Here is a 15,853-nt window from a genome sequence, read left to right as displayed (position 1 = left end):
ACAGTGGAAAAAAAATATACCAGCAGGGTGAGGAAATTTTCCTTGTTTCTGAGGCTATTCATTTTGTTTTGACACCATTTTTATCAGTGTTCTAAAATAAATCAGACAGAATCAGGAGAGTCATTTGACTCAAGAAAATTGATTTTTCATTTCATTCCACTGAAATAAGCTGATTTCCACTGAAAACAAGTAAAACCATCTTGCCGCACAGGCAGATTTACTTTTCATTTGTTCTAAGAAAAACACAATTTTAAGACTCAACAGTGGCCTGATTATGCAAAGATGAACAAACAGGTGCGCCTGCACTGCACTGTGTGCGCGCAGCTTTGTGCGTGCTGTCATTTTCTGTGTAGGTCTGTCTTGCCCGAACCTGTCTGTGGGCCGCTGCGTGGCGGGCTTGGCTGCCACTGTAGTAGCGGTTGTTGGCACGCAGGCCTGAGTTCTTCAGGGAGCCGTGGGAGCTGGTGGTGGAGGTGCGGCTGCAGCAGTAGGAGTGACGCAGACACTTACTGTACTCCTTATGGACCTGTAAAAAAAAGAAAAAAGAAAAAAAGAAAATCACCAGCAGCACAGCAGGCAGGTTTTAAAGCCACTCATAAACACAAATACTTAGTTTCAATAGGCTGGACACCCAGTGTGGAACAACAGAGGCTTTTACCACACAGCTACAGCAAAATGTACATAATGAAATCAATCTGAGCATTTTCACTGAATATCAGACACGCACATCCATCCATCCATACAACACTTTATCTGCTTACTTATAATTACATCCATAATATTTTGAAACTTAAACATTAGTCTTGTATCATTACCTTCTTCTGCAGGGCACAGTGGAAGATAAAGATGAACATGCCCTGGAAGGCGTTGAAGGTGGTGAAGAGGTAGGCCATGATCACCGTGTTCTCATTGATAAAGAGGAGGCCAAACGCCCACGTCAGCCCCAGCAGGAACAGCAGAGCAATGGCCCCCAGAGCCCATGACCTGATGGAAGCAGACAAGGAAATGTTAACATGTAGTGACTTGATACACTACTCAAAAACTCTAGTGACAGGGAGATTCTCATACGACTCGCACTGAATAATTTGAACTCACTTAATGTTATCCAGGCGGCTGGAGTCAGGTTTGAGTGCTGAAGAGTTGCGAATCATCTTGTGTAAAGTAATCATGAGGAAAATGAGGTTGAGCTGAGGACAGAAAATAGGAAGAATTAAATAAATGTGTAGCAAACTTTACAGCCTGCTCTGAAAACACTCACAAAGCAGGCATGGTGGAATACACGTGGTTTTACAGTGTGATATCAGAATAGAGAAGGGAATAATACTGTCTGACAGTAAAGCTAATACCATAATAACAAATGAAACGGGTCCAATGAAGCTCCAGATGAAGTAGTTATCCACTCGCAGCCAGCATCTGGAGTGACACAGAGGAGACGAGAGAGTCACACGCCGCTAAGCTCACGAACAAACACGCATGCACTCACGACATGTGCACGCACATGCAAACACACAGGCAGGCACGCACACACTATTTCCCTGTCTCAGCGGATTATCTTATGAAGGCTAATCATCAGGCTTTGGCTAAGTGTGTTCAGAAAAACCAGTCCACGGGGAGGTGCAAGAGCCGTTCACACAGCACTGCATATTACATTTCCAGCTGGGGGAATAGCATAATCCTACTTCTCAATCTGCAGGTGCAAAAGGCCTGTCTTCACACGTACGCTTTCTTGGTCCCATAGCTCCTGTAGTCTATGGCCGCGGAGATGCCCACCACCAGTGCGGGGAAGCAGTAGCCGCACAGATAGTAGTACTTTTTGCGGGAGTACTCGCTCTCAAAGACCTCCACCAGCATGAGATAGAGCTGCACACCCTCCAGACACATCCAGGAGAAGGCAGCCAAGAAGAAGAAATGCAGAAGGCCAGCAAAGATGGGACAGGCAATCTGAGGGCAGCAGCCAGGGAGAGAGTGGAGAGAAGAGAAGAAGATGGGGAATGAAAATATGAGGACGAAGAACGAGAAACAGTTCAGATCAAGGCATATAACTGAATGAAATATAGAAGACGACAGAGCAGAGTCAGAAACTCAGAATCTAGTAGTAGTTTTGGATGTTCACAGAGGAAAAATGGAAAGCAGCCCTCTGGGTGACTGGCTCTGTGCATATTATTGAGTGGTCATTCATTACCCGGCGCAATAAATGTTTTATAGAGTAACATAATGACACACTGCCTCAATTTCAGTTTCACAGTCACCTTTCAATAAAAAAGTTGTCACTTGTGTTATGCTGTAACTCTTTATGTCATTTTCAAGTTGGAATATAAAAAACTAACCTGATGTTATGATTCACTATCACTAAAAAAAAAGGCAGTAAAAACTGAGTAATATATTTCCTTTCCAAGAAATCAAGCAAAACCCTTTTCATGAGTGAGAACCCAAACATCCTTGGCAGGTATCAGATGAATACCCGGCTGTGAACTCACATGATATTCTGTCTTGTCGATGCCAATGAGGAAGAGCAGCTCAGCGATGAAGAGGTTGATGCAGAGGTTCTTGTGGATGGTGTTGCGGTCGGTCTGCAGGCCCCGCAGGAAGCAGAAAGTGGAGATGCAGATGGCTAGACAGACGAGGGAAATGACAATTCCCACCCAGGTGATCACAAACAGGATCAGTTCGTGCATCCGCCCCTGGTACTGAGGTTCCGGATAGAGTTGTGTAAACAAAAGTGGTGGTGGTGGGGGGGGGGTTGAGAGTGTGGAAGGGGAATAGGGGAGGAATAAAAGAGGGCAGGAGGACAGAGAAACACAGAGGAATCGGACAAACGAGGGGAAAATTAGAGGACAAAGTGTTGGAAGGATGGCAGGACGGGAGATACAGAGATAAATGGGACAACAGTGGAAGGAGGAACCAATAGGGGATAGATAGACAGAAGAGGGGGGAGGGGAGAAAGAGAGCAAAATTGCTTTATTTAATATTTGTAAATATATGCAAGGAGCTAAAATGTAGAGACAAGAGACAAGACGTCCTGAAAAAAATACATGACATTCAAATTCATGTGAATGTCAGCTTGAAGTAGCAGGACATGAATTTGTAAGCATGTGCCTCCCTGAATGTCGGAGTGAAAGAAGGAAAAAGAGAAAATTCAAAACAAAGAGCTTGTCAGCCTTGAGAGGGTACATTAATGTGCATGTGTGTGCGGGGTGTGTGACTGAGAGTGAGCGAACGCTAATACTCGCACGAATGAATGTCTGCATAAATTACCGGGGGGGGGGGCTTCCATTTTAACCGTGCGTCTGCCACGCCCTTGTTTACTTACATCGGGCTCGTGGTGAGCCATGAGCACAGCGAAGTTGGTGAGGTGGCTGCAGGAGCAGGTGGTGTGCGTGCTGTTGGTGTCCAGCAGCCTGCAGCCCTGCGACGACCACTGCCCTGTCATGGAGCGCTCCGAGTAGTTCCAGAAGGAGCAGTTCGGGGTGAAATAATTCTCCAACTGTGGGGTAGAAGAGAAACAATGAGAGGGATGATAGAGAGTGCTGAATGTGTAAGAAATCTAAACATGATGGGACCTGATTTAAGTCACCTGTAGGTGTCTGAGCGTGAAGACCACCGGGTCAGTGAGAAACACTCTACTGGACTCTTTGTTGATGGAGGCGGCGATAACGTGGGAGTTGACCGCCAGGCGCTTCTTTTCGTGGCTCGGCCCCTCCACCTCCATCTTCACTGTGGCGTTCTCAGTGGACAGAAACGACCCCAAGTTTTTATAGAGAATGAACACCACCTTGACTTGTCCTGCACATGGAGGGAGAGAAGCGCAGAAGGATGAAGAGAGAGCAAATGAAAAAGAGAGCATGTGAGAACAAGAGTGAAATTAAAAGGAAGCAAAAAAAAACAGAAAAAAAGGCAGATGTTATATGAAAAGGGAGACACAGACAGAAATATAAAGGGAGGAGAGGAGGGAGGGAAGGAGAAAAAAAGACCAAATACAGAAACGGGGGCATAATATGGTAATGGAAGAGAGAGTGACAGAGATAGAGAGTGGGGGAGTGACAGGGTGAGCGAGAGGGAGACAGAGAGAGAGAGTTAGTGAAGGTTAGAATGATGGTAAGGACCGTTTCATTTTGACTGGTGGAAGAGAGCGAGATTTAATGTGGAGGGCAATGGAACATTCATCCCTCAAGCATTCACAGATCTCTTATTATTCCATATGAATATTTCATGTGCGTTTGTTTCAATCATTCTAATCTCGTTCCCACTGCAGAGCCGAGCGGAGACAGAAAACAGAAAAGGGTAGGGGATGAGGGGCCATGGAGGGAGGAGGAAGAGGAGGAGAGGGGTGGTGGCGGAGTGAGGGGATGAGAAGGGGATGGATGGGGGGTAGGGGTGGGGGGGCTTTAGAAACAAGAGAGATGAGAGAGGGGGATAAGATGGCGGAGAGACGGAGCAAGGGAATGGGAATGGGGGAGTGCTGAGATTGCTCTGTCAGACTGGGGCCGATTGTAATCTACACGCCTCCCCAGCTATTCTATTAAGACTGCTGTTAAGAAACCATCAAGAAAAGAAATTGTCTCAGCGCTTTTGTTAATCTGATTAGCCTATTATTATGAACCAATAACTTAGTCAACTGCATGCAGATTGTTTTAAGCTTGCATGAAAATGCAAATGGAAACATAAGAGAGTGGGGCTGCACAGGACAGTACAATTTCTCAGCCTTAGGGGTGAGGACGGGGAGGGGGTAAGGGTTGCTGACCGTTGCGACTGTACTGTTTGATAGTGGAGGCTGAGAGCTGGATGGTGCTGTCGCTTGCGTAGTTCTGCGGAAAGGACAAGTCCTGCAGGTCCATCTCCGTGTTCAGAACATGTACCTCGAGATCTGACGGTGGAAACACAGCACGCAAAAGATTTTATGTAGACCTCTGTGCTGCCAAAGATTCAATACACACTCAAATTTTTGAATTAACAACTCGGCAGTACAATTCCCCAAACACTGGTCCAAACTGTGGTTCATCCATACGTCTACCATATTAAACATCATGAGCACTATTCTTACCAATGCTGGGCGCTTGGTCAGAAAAGCGATTTCCATACATGTTGTTGGCCAGCAGGAAAGCTCCTTTTTCCAGGACGTCCAGTAGCATAGTGGCAGTGTGAGCCTGCTCCGTGCTGTTCATGTCCTGCCATGACTCCAGAGCCTCGGGACGCAGTAAGTTATCTATGGTCTGCACCACCGCCTGCAACATTCAAGTAACATTCAAATGGTGTTGCATTCATTATTGCCATTGAAAACACTTCACAACAAAGTGTATGAAATCCTGAGTAGTTAGCAGGGAACAAGTAATAGAAAAACACCAGGAAGTAACTGATAATATGTAGACACTAATATCTTGTGAGTATTTAAGTAAATGTAAATGCTTGAATAATATTTTTTTTCATAAATATACTTTTTTTTTAATCTTTAAAAATCTTTTTGGAAACCTTTCTAAGCTTTGTGTCCTTTGTAAGCTCACTACTGCACATTAGTGGATAAAAAATAATATGTTCATAATAAGGCAGTAATAATAAGTTATTGGTTTGGTGCCATTTAGTGCACAATAAGTGCACAATAAGTGTACTAAATGGCGCAGAACAATTCCTTAAGAAAGTGATTACTATGCAGATTTACAGATATCTAGTAACTAATCATTAGACACTGGTTCATTAACACAGTTTCTAGCAGTATGCTCTCTGTTCTCAGGAAGTGCTATTAGCTATTAATTAAGTATTAAGTAATTATCAGTTAGTTCCTCATTTGTGTATTACTTGTTCCTTGATGATTCTTCATTTTATGTAGCATATTGTAAAGTGTAACCACATTAGTTGAGCACTTGAAAGTACAAAGTCACCACTATTCCACTACAATTTCCTGGAAACTCACCACTCCCCTGCACTACATTTATTACTGTGCTATGTCAGACATATTACCATTCTATTTCACACTTACAATTCATTTAATGGCAATTTTGATGGTTGTATCAGCTATCCAATTTATTGGAGTAGCCTGCTTGATGAATCATGTAATTCTCTTGCTCAGGCCTCTCAAAATGAAGGATTGACTGCTGTATGGAATAAAAAGCATTGCTGTTAACAAAATGAATTTAGCATCAGAACTCTGCTGCCACAGAAAAGAAAGATGGAGGGTGTTTTGGGTTTATCCTCTGATCAGCAGGGGTTATACTGAGCTGGCTTTTGCAACGAGTGACAAAAAATAATGGTCCAGTTACATACTACACAGCAGCCTTTACTTCATCCAACAGAGATCAGAAGATGTGGTGTCATATTACAGTATGCTGCAGACAGGTCAAGACACACAAAAGACCGTGTGCTGCAGAGTGCCGCATTTCATCATTACAGAGAAGCATACACAAGGCCTTTTCATGATATTAGATTACAGCTTTCTCAGAACCAGAGATATTGCACAAATATTGAAAAAGCACAGAGGGGTGTAGTAACACAAACTGTTGCCTTTCATACTATCATCAAATTACATTTTCTTAGAGCCACAGATATTGTACCTTATTGTGCAACACAATGAGGCCAATGCCAATATTATACAGTTAGGTCCTATCACAGTGCAACAAAGCTAAGGTTATGTCACAGACACATGACTTCCAAATTAGCTGAACCCACATTTCAAAGATGTCTACAGCACAGGCAATAGAAAAACTACAAATCAGCTTTCACTGCTCTGGGAAATACTACAGCAGCATTTAAATACCGTACATGCTGTCTAACAGGAGTTATACCAAAACTTATTCACACTGCTCTTCAGCACAAACCCGAAATTCCGTAAGTGATGATTCCAAAGGCAATATAAATCATAATACAGAGCACGGAGCCAAAGGAATCTCATCTACAAGCCTAGTCTACTCAAGGATTTATCTTCCCTCAGTTATTCTAAGTCACAGAGCGGTCCTACTCCACAGGCATGTAAAGAAGGAAGATAAAAGAGAAAAGCTACCTGGATGTAGGCCCGACAGGTCCGTTCTCGCCTCTGCAGCTGGAAGGGAGAAAACAAAGACAGGAATTAAATAGCTAAACACAAAAACTGTAAATTAAAAACTCACTGGTCCTTGCATGTGCACTAGGGAGGGTGAATTCGCATTAACCTCAGTGTTCTTTTCTAATGCTTGAATTAAATAAATCATGGCTGCGTGCGTGCGTGCCTGTGTGCCTGTGTGCGTGCACTTATGTGTGTGTTTACAATTTCTTCTACCTTGTTGTAGTTTCGTGCAGCTGACTCCTTGTTTCCGGGCCTCAGGGCCTGAAGCTGGGCATCCAGTATGTCCAGCAGTTGCTCAATCAGTCGCACGGACGAGCTGACATCTCCAGCCTGGATCCGACCCCGCGTGTGGTTCACCAGTTCACCAGCTATGCTTGCAGCATTCTCACCGCTCTTTATCTGCGCATGCAAAGACACAAACACCATGTGTTTACATACAATGATATTTAAAAGGATGATGAAAAAGATCTGTTTTTTTTTTGCATTCAAAGCGGCTACAAAACATGCACATTAAGAGCACACAAAGGTTTTGGGTTAATTTCAATACTAAAAAAACCTCAGTTTGCATATTATTTGTTCAGTAATCAGATTTCCCCAGACACTCTCCAAAAGAGGATCTTTATTATCGGCCCCTCTTGTATCATTGTAAACAAAGATGGACCTTGTAGAACAAACTGTGAAGTTTTTATTCTCCCTAGCGCTGTTTCGCTTGCAAATCACACCCTTAGCAACCACTCTGCAATTGCAATTGATTTTTGCCAAAAGGAGAAGGCATAATGGATTCTTCCAATGATGTTACTTTTCAACGTGATGCTACTTACCCTTCGAGGCACATGCACACATTTAAGAAACTTTTAGGAAAGCCAGTCAAGGGTATGCATGGCTGAGTTTTCTCCTGCAAAAATGTAGCAGCGTTAGGCTAACCACTTTACTTTTCATTCACATTTATATGGATGTTTCTGAAATCTGATCGCTGCCAAACTTGGGGATTGATAAGATCACTAGTGTATGTTGTAACACAATTTAGTACTTTAAATGGCAGTCAGCCAAGTTAAAATTATTGTGCATCTTCTAGAGACCATGATGTTTAGCTGCTGCACAGGTATAATCCATTACGAGGCTGGGATGGAGAAACTGAGGTAGCAGAGTACCAGCTGTGAAGCCATAAGCCTAATTTTTAAAAATAATTTAACCTAGCTGTAATTAAAGTATATTAGTGAAAAAAGACAGTTAATTAAGTATTAAGAGCAGTTGCCTTGTAATGAAGGGCCAGTTGAAATGAGTCTATATTTTAAATCAGGCCAGCCTCGGAGATATGTTAATGTGTGTGTGAAGGTGGACAGGGAAGATGGTCGGGGCAGTGGGGCAGAGGAAGGGGACAGACCGACGGCCAGGGGGTATGGCTCCAGGTCTCACCTTCTGGGCCACCTGGTTGACCCATGGGGAGGTGCAGTTACTCAGGTCAGGACCCCGCGGGTTCCACATGACCTGCTCCGCCAAGCACTGGAACGAAGCGATGCCTGGAGACGAGCACAGGGAGAAGAAACAGAGGGGGGGAGTAATGGAGAGATAATAAGCGTTAGGTGCCTGCAATTAAAGGGGGAAGTGTGGAGGAGAAGGATGAGCACAAAAAAGTGTGATTGATTTTTTTAAATGTTTCTTTTTTTAACCCAAGAAAAATGGAATGAAATGAATTTTAAAAATGCAGTACTCAAACTGTTTGAAGATGAGAGGGAAGAAGGAGGGAGGAGGTAAAAAGTCAGAGTAAAAAGTCAGAGAGGAAATGGATCAGAAGTGGAAAAGGTTAAATAATGGAGTCTAGGGCAGTGAGAAAGTAAGAGGAGAGAAAGGGAAGAAGAAGATGGAAGGGGCAGAACAGGCTTTCATGCTGTAAAAGGAACGATTTAAAAGGAACACATGCACAGGTAACATTTACTCTGCACACACAGGCACACTCCAAAGACATCAGGCATGATGCCACACTGTCAAAAAAAAAAAAAAAAAAAAAAAACACCCGAAGGGAAGCACCTTCCACCAAACCTCATTTCCAGCTGGGTTTTTCTGTTTAGTTACGAGGGTTCAGAGAAAGGACACCACGCGGGGATGAAACGAGAGAGGGGTCTATCTTGGTGTTGCTAACACAAATAACCAACGTCAAGTCGCAAAGACAAGGCAGAGAAAAGACAGGGAGAGAGACCACAGAGAGAGGGAGCGACAGAAGCAGAACGGAAGAGCAGAGACAACAGAAACAATGCAGCAGCACTTCACAGTTGTAGAAGGATCAGAGCAGATGTGGTGTTGCATTTCATACCCCCTTTTCTCTCTCTCTCCCAATGATTTTTTTCCCCCTCTCTCCCACTTTTCTCTATACTCCCCTCCATCGACCACAGATTGGGTTTGAGAGCTCTGCCAAGACGAGGCAATTAAGCCAGCTGCTAATTTAATGTTACTGCCGTTCTCACAGAGCGAACATACAGAAACACTGAAAGGCATTGGAGATGCAGAGAGATGCCTTTCTTCTGTGACTAAAGAGAGCTTTTTGATGGCTGCATGTTTAGAGGTATAGAAGCTAACATGAAGGGAGGTGAAGCCTGTGTTGTCTAGTCTTTCATTTCATTATTCGCCACTTTCAATCAGTTCTGTTTCTGTGGGAGATGAGCCTTTCATTTGTGGAGGACAGGCTTTCATCTGCAAGTCCACAGGGACTGTGCCTGCTGGTGGGACCGACGCAGGGACAAGAGAAGACAACAGCGGAAAAAAACAAGTGTGAGAGCACAAACATGCTGATCACTTGGGCGCGTGCACAGAGATATTCCGCGTGCTCCCTTGAAACGTGTGCTTGTTTGTTTCATGGAGTGGAAAAAATGCACACATGTTTAAAAATACACACATGCAGCTGTCCTCACCTAGAGATCCTTTGGGACACGGGCGGTCTACCGTTTCTCCTCTCTGTGTGGTGGGCCACTGGACACCGCGCACCAGCTTCGCCTCACAGACATGGGGCTCCGGGCCTTGAGGAGGGCGGGGTGGCCGGCGGGTGACAGGAACGGTGGCTGTGATTGGTCGAAGATCTGGATGCTTGTTGATGGAGCCAATTGGGCGGGAGGTGGGTGCCAGGGGGCGGGCGGTAGAGGGGCTGGCACTGGAGGTGAACGGCCTGGCTGGGAGAGTGGTGGTCACTTGGGTGGTGGTCAAAGGCCCTGAGGTAACCCCCAGAACAATACAGAGAGAGGAGAAGACAGAGTTAGAGGCTACAAGTGAGGCACAGAACAAGTGAGAGAGTTATACAGAGTTATAAGAGGATGTAAGGGATTTGTTAGAGCAGCAAAACCCTACAGCAAAAGCCAGAGAAGAGATCAAGAAAGTGAAGGACACATGCATGTGAATGTAAGATGTCTCTCAGAAGTTGAGTTCAAAAGTTAGCCCGACAATAATTGGGGTGACAAATACTTTTTTGAGCCTGTCTAAGCCTGCTCTCCAGAGAAAGGAGGAGAAGCAGGGGAGGAGATGGGGAGAAAGCATCATCACAAGTCAGGGAGAAGTAAATAATTGATCAAATGTATCAGAGAAGTCACCATCACTAACAACCAAACCTAATGCGAAGATAAAAGCAACACATCACAACTACAAAATCCTAACTGATCAAACGCAGAGTCAGCGCGCAACTCTGTGAGTGCTCCCGCCCGTCTGTCTCTGCCTCGTCTCTCTCTGGGCATAATCCGAGCTTTATACAGGCCTTTATGCGGCTCAGATATACAGTACATCCAAACCTCCCTCTCATATTGATGGACTGCCAAAATGCTGTGTGGTGTTCTCGTTTCATCCTTCCTCTTATCATTTCAGAATGACTTTTTCATTATCCATGACACAGGGAAGTTGATATGAAGCGCTACAGCAGTCATACCTGAGAGGCTGCTCTTTACTGTAACTATGGCTGGGGATGGAAATACAATGATTTGGTATCTAAGGCAACCAAATGTCAGATAAGAAACAGTCATAAACACATTCTGCATGGGCTGTTTGAGGTGTTCCCTAGCCAAGCAAAAAGCATCATTACGTATCATAGCACAGTGAATTACTTACATGCAGTCATTGCAGGTACAAATGTTATATTTTTTTGTGTATAAATCTGTAATATTTCTATCAAAAATACACAATCTATGCCACATCATACTCCTTTTCTGGATGGAAACACTGTGAGATCTATAAAGTACTCCTAATATCGCCATTCAAAATATTTGCTGTAGTGTCCAAGTCACTCCTTACCTGTCGTGGGGTCCGGTGGTCCAAACTCCAGCGGGTAGCGCAGCACGTTGTAGTTGTTCCAGACGTACAGCTGGTTGTCTCGAGGGTTGTAGTCCACAGAGGAGATGTACTGATACGGGTTGGGGAAAGGGATGTTGACAGGCTCCTCGCGGGCTCGGTTAGTATTGTAGGCATACATCACCAGGTCACCGCCTGCTTCGCTGTCATCGTCCTGGTAGACCGACCGAACCGCATAAAGCACACCACAAGCCATGAAGGCGTTGGATGCCATCCTCTTGTCGAAGCTGGTCTCCCACGTGCCTTCAAAGCGCAGGGTGTAAGGGTTTACCTGTGGGCAGAGGGGAGATCCTGAACTCAGGCCAAGGCTTAAATGATCATACCGGGAAGCTTGAAGAGAGGTTTTGGGAAATGTTTTTTATTAGAAGTTATAGAGGTCAAACTTCTTCAAGACTAAAAGAGCAGGTCTATTAACATTTGATTTCTTAATATCCTCTTTTACTTCCCTATGTGCGGTTTGAAGGTATGTTGAATGGTGAGCCTAACCAAAGATGAATGTCAGGATTAACAAAACTATATGTCAAAATTTGGCATCTATATTATTAAAAAAGAAATGACTTGGCACATTTCCCATCCTTCTCCTGTTTACATGAGGCCACAGATCACAAATCAACAATAGTATAAAGATTTATAAGCCCTTGTAAAAACATTTAAAAAGTGATTAAACTGTCAGCTTTGGAGAAGAGATAGGTCTTATGGCTTTACACAAAGTTGCCTCTGTTCAGTACTCCTTCAAACTGCATATTGAGGCATAGCAGAGACCTCTGTGTGTTCATCTCACTCCGGGTAAGTTGGAAAAACAATAAAACTCCCTGGAAAGCAAACAAGTCCTTAATGATGAAAGTGATCACTTTCTTGTTTATTACTTTGTCGCTCCATTATTCTACACCCTCATAGCTTATGCAGAGTTTGATATTTTAGATGGATAGTTTAACTTATACAGTTTGAAAAACAATTTCCTGGTAAGGTCAAAGATAGTGATAATAAATGGGCCCCGTCTCTTGGAGCAACACATTAATTCAAACTCTGTTTATGAGCGAACTTGCTGCCTGATTGCAGTTTTGTTTGTTAAGAAACAATGAACCAAGTGGTATTAAAATATGAATGTTCAAAAGTTCAAATGGCAAAGTGATGTGACTTTGGACTGATATATTCAAAACAATATGAACAGTACAATGTTCTAAACTTGATATACGGATAAGTAGACAACCTAACAACGCCACCCCCCATCACATCTAAAAAAACAAATGAAATATTTACTTTACTAGTGAAGATTAGTTTTTGGATTTTATGGGATTTTAAATTAACCTTTTGTTTATGTGACTCTTTTTCTGGTCAACAACATCTCTGTATCTCATTTGCCAGTGCACTTGTGTAACCTGAACAACAAGTCATTCATGTGTGACATATGACCTTTTGCCCAACTAGTAAAATGAGATTTTGACATAATCCACTCATGCATTCATAATCCAGATCTCATCCCCTTCTGTTCAGCGCTGCTCTCCCACCTGGCTGACCACCAGTCGTCCGTTGTTGGACTCAGTGGCGTAGATCACCCAGAGACCGTTCTCGTCCACAGCCAGGTCGATGTCTGACTTCCCTCCCCAGCGGTAGGGTGAGGTGTCATGGTAGTTGGCATTTGTGATGATGGCCTCACCACTCTTGATGCGCGTCCGCAGGTCATATTTGACTATGTTTCGTGTGCGTTCTTTGTTGTAAAATACTGCACCATCGTACACCACGAACCCTGTGCCATCGACTCTGTTGGGCAACCTGTTGACAGAGACACACATGAATGGCCCAGAAATCCGAGAGAACAAGTCAATTCATCTACTCGGCATGTCACAATCCTACAAGGCGGCCTCGTGGCGAGCAAGCTGACACCGCAGTGGCAACCGTTCTGCTATCACCATCCATATCCACATCAAAAGCCAATAAATCAATACAGTAGCAGATGCTATTTGATCATCCAGGACAGTGGGAGGCGCCCTCACTTGTAGGTGGTGGTGGCTCGGTTCTGTTTGAAGTCTTCCCAGGAGGCATACTCATACAGCATGTCGGTTCGATAGGGGGTCCAGGGCATGACGTACAGACGGTCCCCAGACTGCAGCGGGTCCTTGCACCACGCCCCCGCCTGGTGCTCCGCCTCCTGCAGAGAGCTGGCCGCCTGCACCCGCAGCAGCGTCCCCGGACACACAAAGACTGGGGCAGAAGAGGGGTGTTGGAGTGGAGAGGAGGAGAGGGGTGGGGGGGGGAGATATAGAAAATGAAAACAAAGCATTGTAAAAATGAAAGATATCATGGAGATGGCAGGGGAGGGGAGAGAGGAAATGGGAAAAGGCCAAAGACCATGGAATACAGAACAGGAGAGAGACATGGAGGGGACAGAAGAAAGATGTGAGTAGATAAAAGTAAGTTGAGAATTGAAAAGGAAACAAAGAGTAGGAGGAGAATGGGATAGAGAGGGAGAGGGGGGAGTGAGGTGAGGTACATTATCAGATTTAAAATGAAGGAACATATAAAAGCTCATTTGTAGAACATCAGCATTGTGGTTGGAAAGCGTCTGGATATGATAAATGGGAGATTTCTGGCTGCCGTCGCGGCTTAGATGTAGTCTCTAATCTAATTTATCTTGGCCTACTTTTTATTTGATTGTGCATTTTCTATTTCAAAGGCCTCTGCTTCTCTGCTCTGCTACTGGGTGGTAAAACAGTAATTGTGGAGCTTGTTTTATTAGGACTCAAATTTGGCTCTCAGTCAAGAGTAATGCCTCAAAGGAAAAAAGCATCCTGGGGTAAAGATGTGAGGTTGGCCAGGCCTCCCAGTCCGCTGCAACTGCAGCTTGACATCATACACCCACACGCACAAAAACACACACAGAAACAACAGTACCCATTCCAAATAGACATAGGTGCACACAAAATCCATACACTAACCAAACACACACACAAACACACACAGAGGATGTCTACTTTAGGCAGGTGGAGGTCATCCACTGGGGACTAGTGTAAATTGGCTGGTTGACGCGGTGTGTCCCTGCCTGACAGAGAGGGTGCCCTGAGACCACTGGGCGTGCCAGGTGATCTATGAGGAAAGCTGCTGGCATCCTCAGCCACTCTGACATCACAGGGGTACAAGCAACAGAGAGCGAGAGAGAGAGTTGGAGGCACAACAGAATAAAACAGCTGAGGAGTCCCCACGTCCCCTTTGCCAGCTTATTTATGTGGCTCTCTGGCTCGGGGTTGCGACAGAACCAGGCACCTGCTGGTCACCTCATGATTGAATGCATCTCTGAACTAATTGGACGCTGCAGGAGCGTTTGGCCACAGATGACATACAGGCACGCACGGATGCACAGACAGACAGACACACGCATACGATCCCAATTCACATGAGGGACAGCACATGACATGTACACACCAACATGCAGACATACACTGTCACACTGTGACTGTTAAGAGTGATGGATCAGTCTGGGCTCAAACTGTCTTGAATATTGCATGGGGTCTGATGCAGGAGGAGAATCATAATAGAGAGATGGAGGAGTTACTTCAGGCCTTTGGAAATCCAGCTGTTCTCTTTTTGATTTCTGTCGCGCTGTTGCTGATAGGGGCTGGTGATCTGTAGTGCCGGGCCACTTAGGAATTAGCCTGTTCTTTCTGAGGGGGTCCAACAGGGATTGAGACTGGCAGCCAAACAGGAATCTAATCAAGCTCAGGCATAAACAAACACTCCAAATACAGACTCGTCACAGGGAGGGGGCTTGTCATGCTCCATTGTCGAACCAAAATGCTCACTCGAAAGCAGGGACGCCTGAGGTGTTTGCTTTGCAAATATGAACGTGGGTGACTGAAATATGCAAAATAATGTTCAGAGCAATGGTTAAGTCTGGCACTTTCAGACAGCCGAACAATGAATTTCTTGACTAACATCTTGCCAACTCTCCGTCACACCACAATCAAATGACATCTTTATCAATCCAGACACAGCATGAGTGCACTGCAAATAAACGGTTGTGCTCCAAAGTAATTCAAATAAAGGCCGTAAAGGGTGAGGTATTATCGGAGCAGAAAGCGGAGGGGAAAAAAAAAAGAAGAAGTAGGACACTGCCTTAGATGTACAATGCTACTGTAAATAGAGAAATAAACAGCATGCAGAAAGCAATGCAGTGGCTCTGCATGTAGGTGACCCATAAACAAAGCCAGGAACACTGCCTCAAGGTAGAATAAAGGACAAAGAAACACAAACATGCAAGCCTGTTCTCGACAATAGGATGACCTACTAGAAAAGTAAGTATTAATATGCACGCTAGCATCACTCCAACTCATCTGGTGCCAGGATACAGTGAAACTGATTACAGTATTACAGTACAATAGAAGGCTAAGTAAATATGTAATGCCCCTCTGGAACAATTTGCCTTTTGATGATTTATCCAATAAAACATATCAATCTTGCATATAAAAAAAAAACTACAAAAAACCCCACACATATAGTGAGGGC

The 15,853-nt window shown here is 44.4% G+C and overlaps 1 protein-coding gene across 1 annotated transcript in view; it reads right to left on the bottom strand.

Annotated features, from left to right (window-relative positions):
• The window catches only part of adgrl1a (adhesion G protein-coupled receptor L1a), an 88,191-nt gene that overhangs the window by 7,894 nt on the left and 64,444 nt on the right, over positions 1 to 15,853 (bottom strand). Inside the window, exons 5-21 of the mRNA XM_018704689.2 lie at positions 13,348 to 13,555; positions 12,862 to 13,126; positions 11,297 to 11,624; positions 9,937 to 10,230; positions 8,447 to 8,550; positions 7,244 to 7,429; positions 6,989 to 7,027; positions 5,042 to 5,222; positions 4,742 to 4,864; positions 3,575 to 3,783; positions 3,311 to 3,484; positions 2,478 to 2,687; positions 1,721 to 1,941; positions 1,347 to 1,413; positions 1,096 to 1,187; positions 816 to 984; positions 371 to 526 (exon numbers count right to left, since the gene is read on the bottom strand). Of these exons, the coding sequence (XP_018560205.1) occupies positions 371 to 526; positions 816 to 984; positions 1,096 to 1,187; positions 1,347 to 1,413; positions 1,721 to 1,941; positions 2,478 to 2,687; positions 3,311 to 3,484; positions 3,575 to 3,783; positions 4,742 to 4,864; positions 5,042 to 5,222; positions 6,989 to 7,027; positions 7,244 to 7,429; positions 8,447 to 8,550; positions 9,937 to 10,230; positions 11,297 to 11,624; positions 12,862 to 13,126; positions 13,348 to 13,555 (3,026 nt within the window). The remainder of the gene's footprint in view (positions 1 to 370; positions 527 to 815; positions 985 to 1,095; positions 1,188 to 1,346; positions 1,414 to 1,720; positions 1,942 to 2,477; positions 2,688 to 3,310; positions 3,485 to 3,574; positions 3,784 to 4,741; positions 4,865 to 5,041; positions 5,223 to 6,988; positions 7,028 to 7,243; positions 7,430 to 8,446; positions 8,551 to 9,936; positions 10,231 to 11,296; positions 11,625 to 12,861; positions 13,127 to 13,347; positions 13,556 to 15,853) is intronic.

The sequence above is a fragment of the Lates calcarifer genome, linkage group LG11, assembly GCF_001640805.2.
Source record: "Lates calcarifer isolate ASB-BC8 linkage group LG11, TLL_Latcal_v3, whole genome shotgun sequence".
In the NCBI taxonomy this organism is placed as follows: domain Eukaryota; kingdom Metazoa; phylum Chordata; class Actinopteri; family Centropomidae; genus Lates; species Lates calcarifer.
This window is presented reverse-complemented; position numbering and strand designations above follow the sequence as displayed.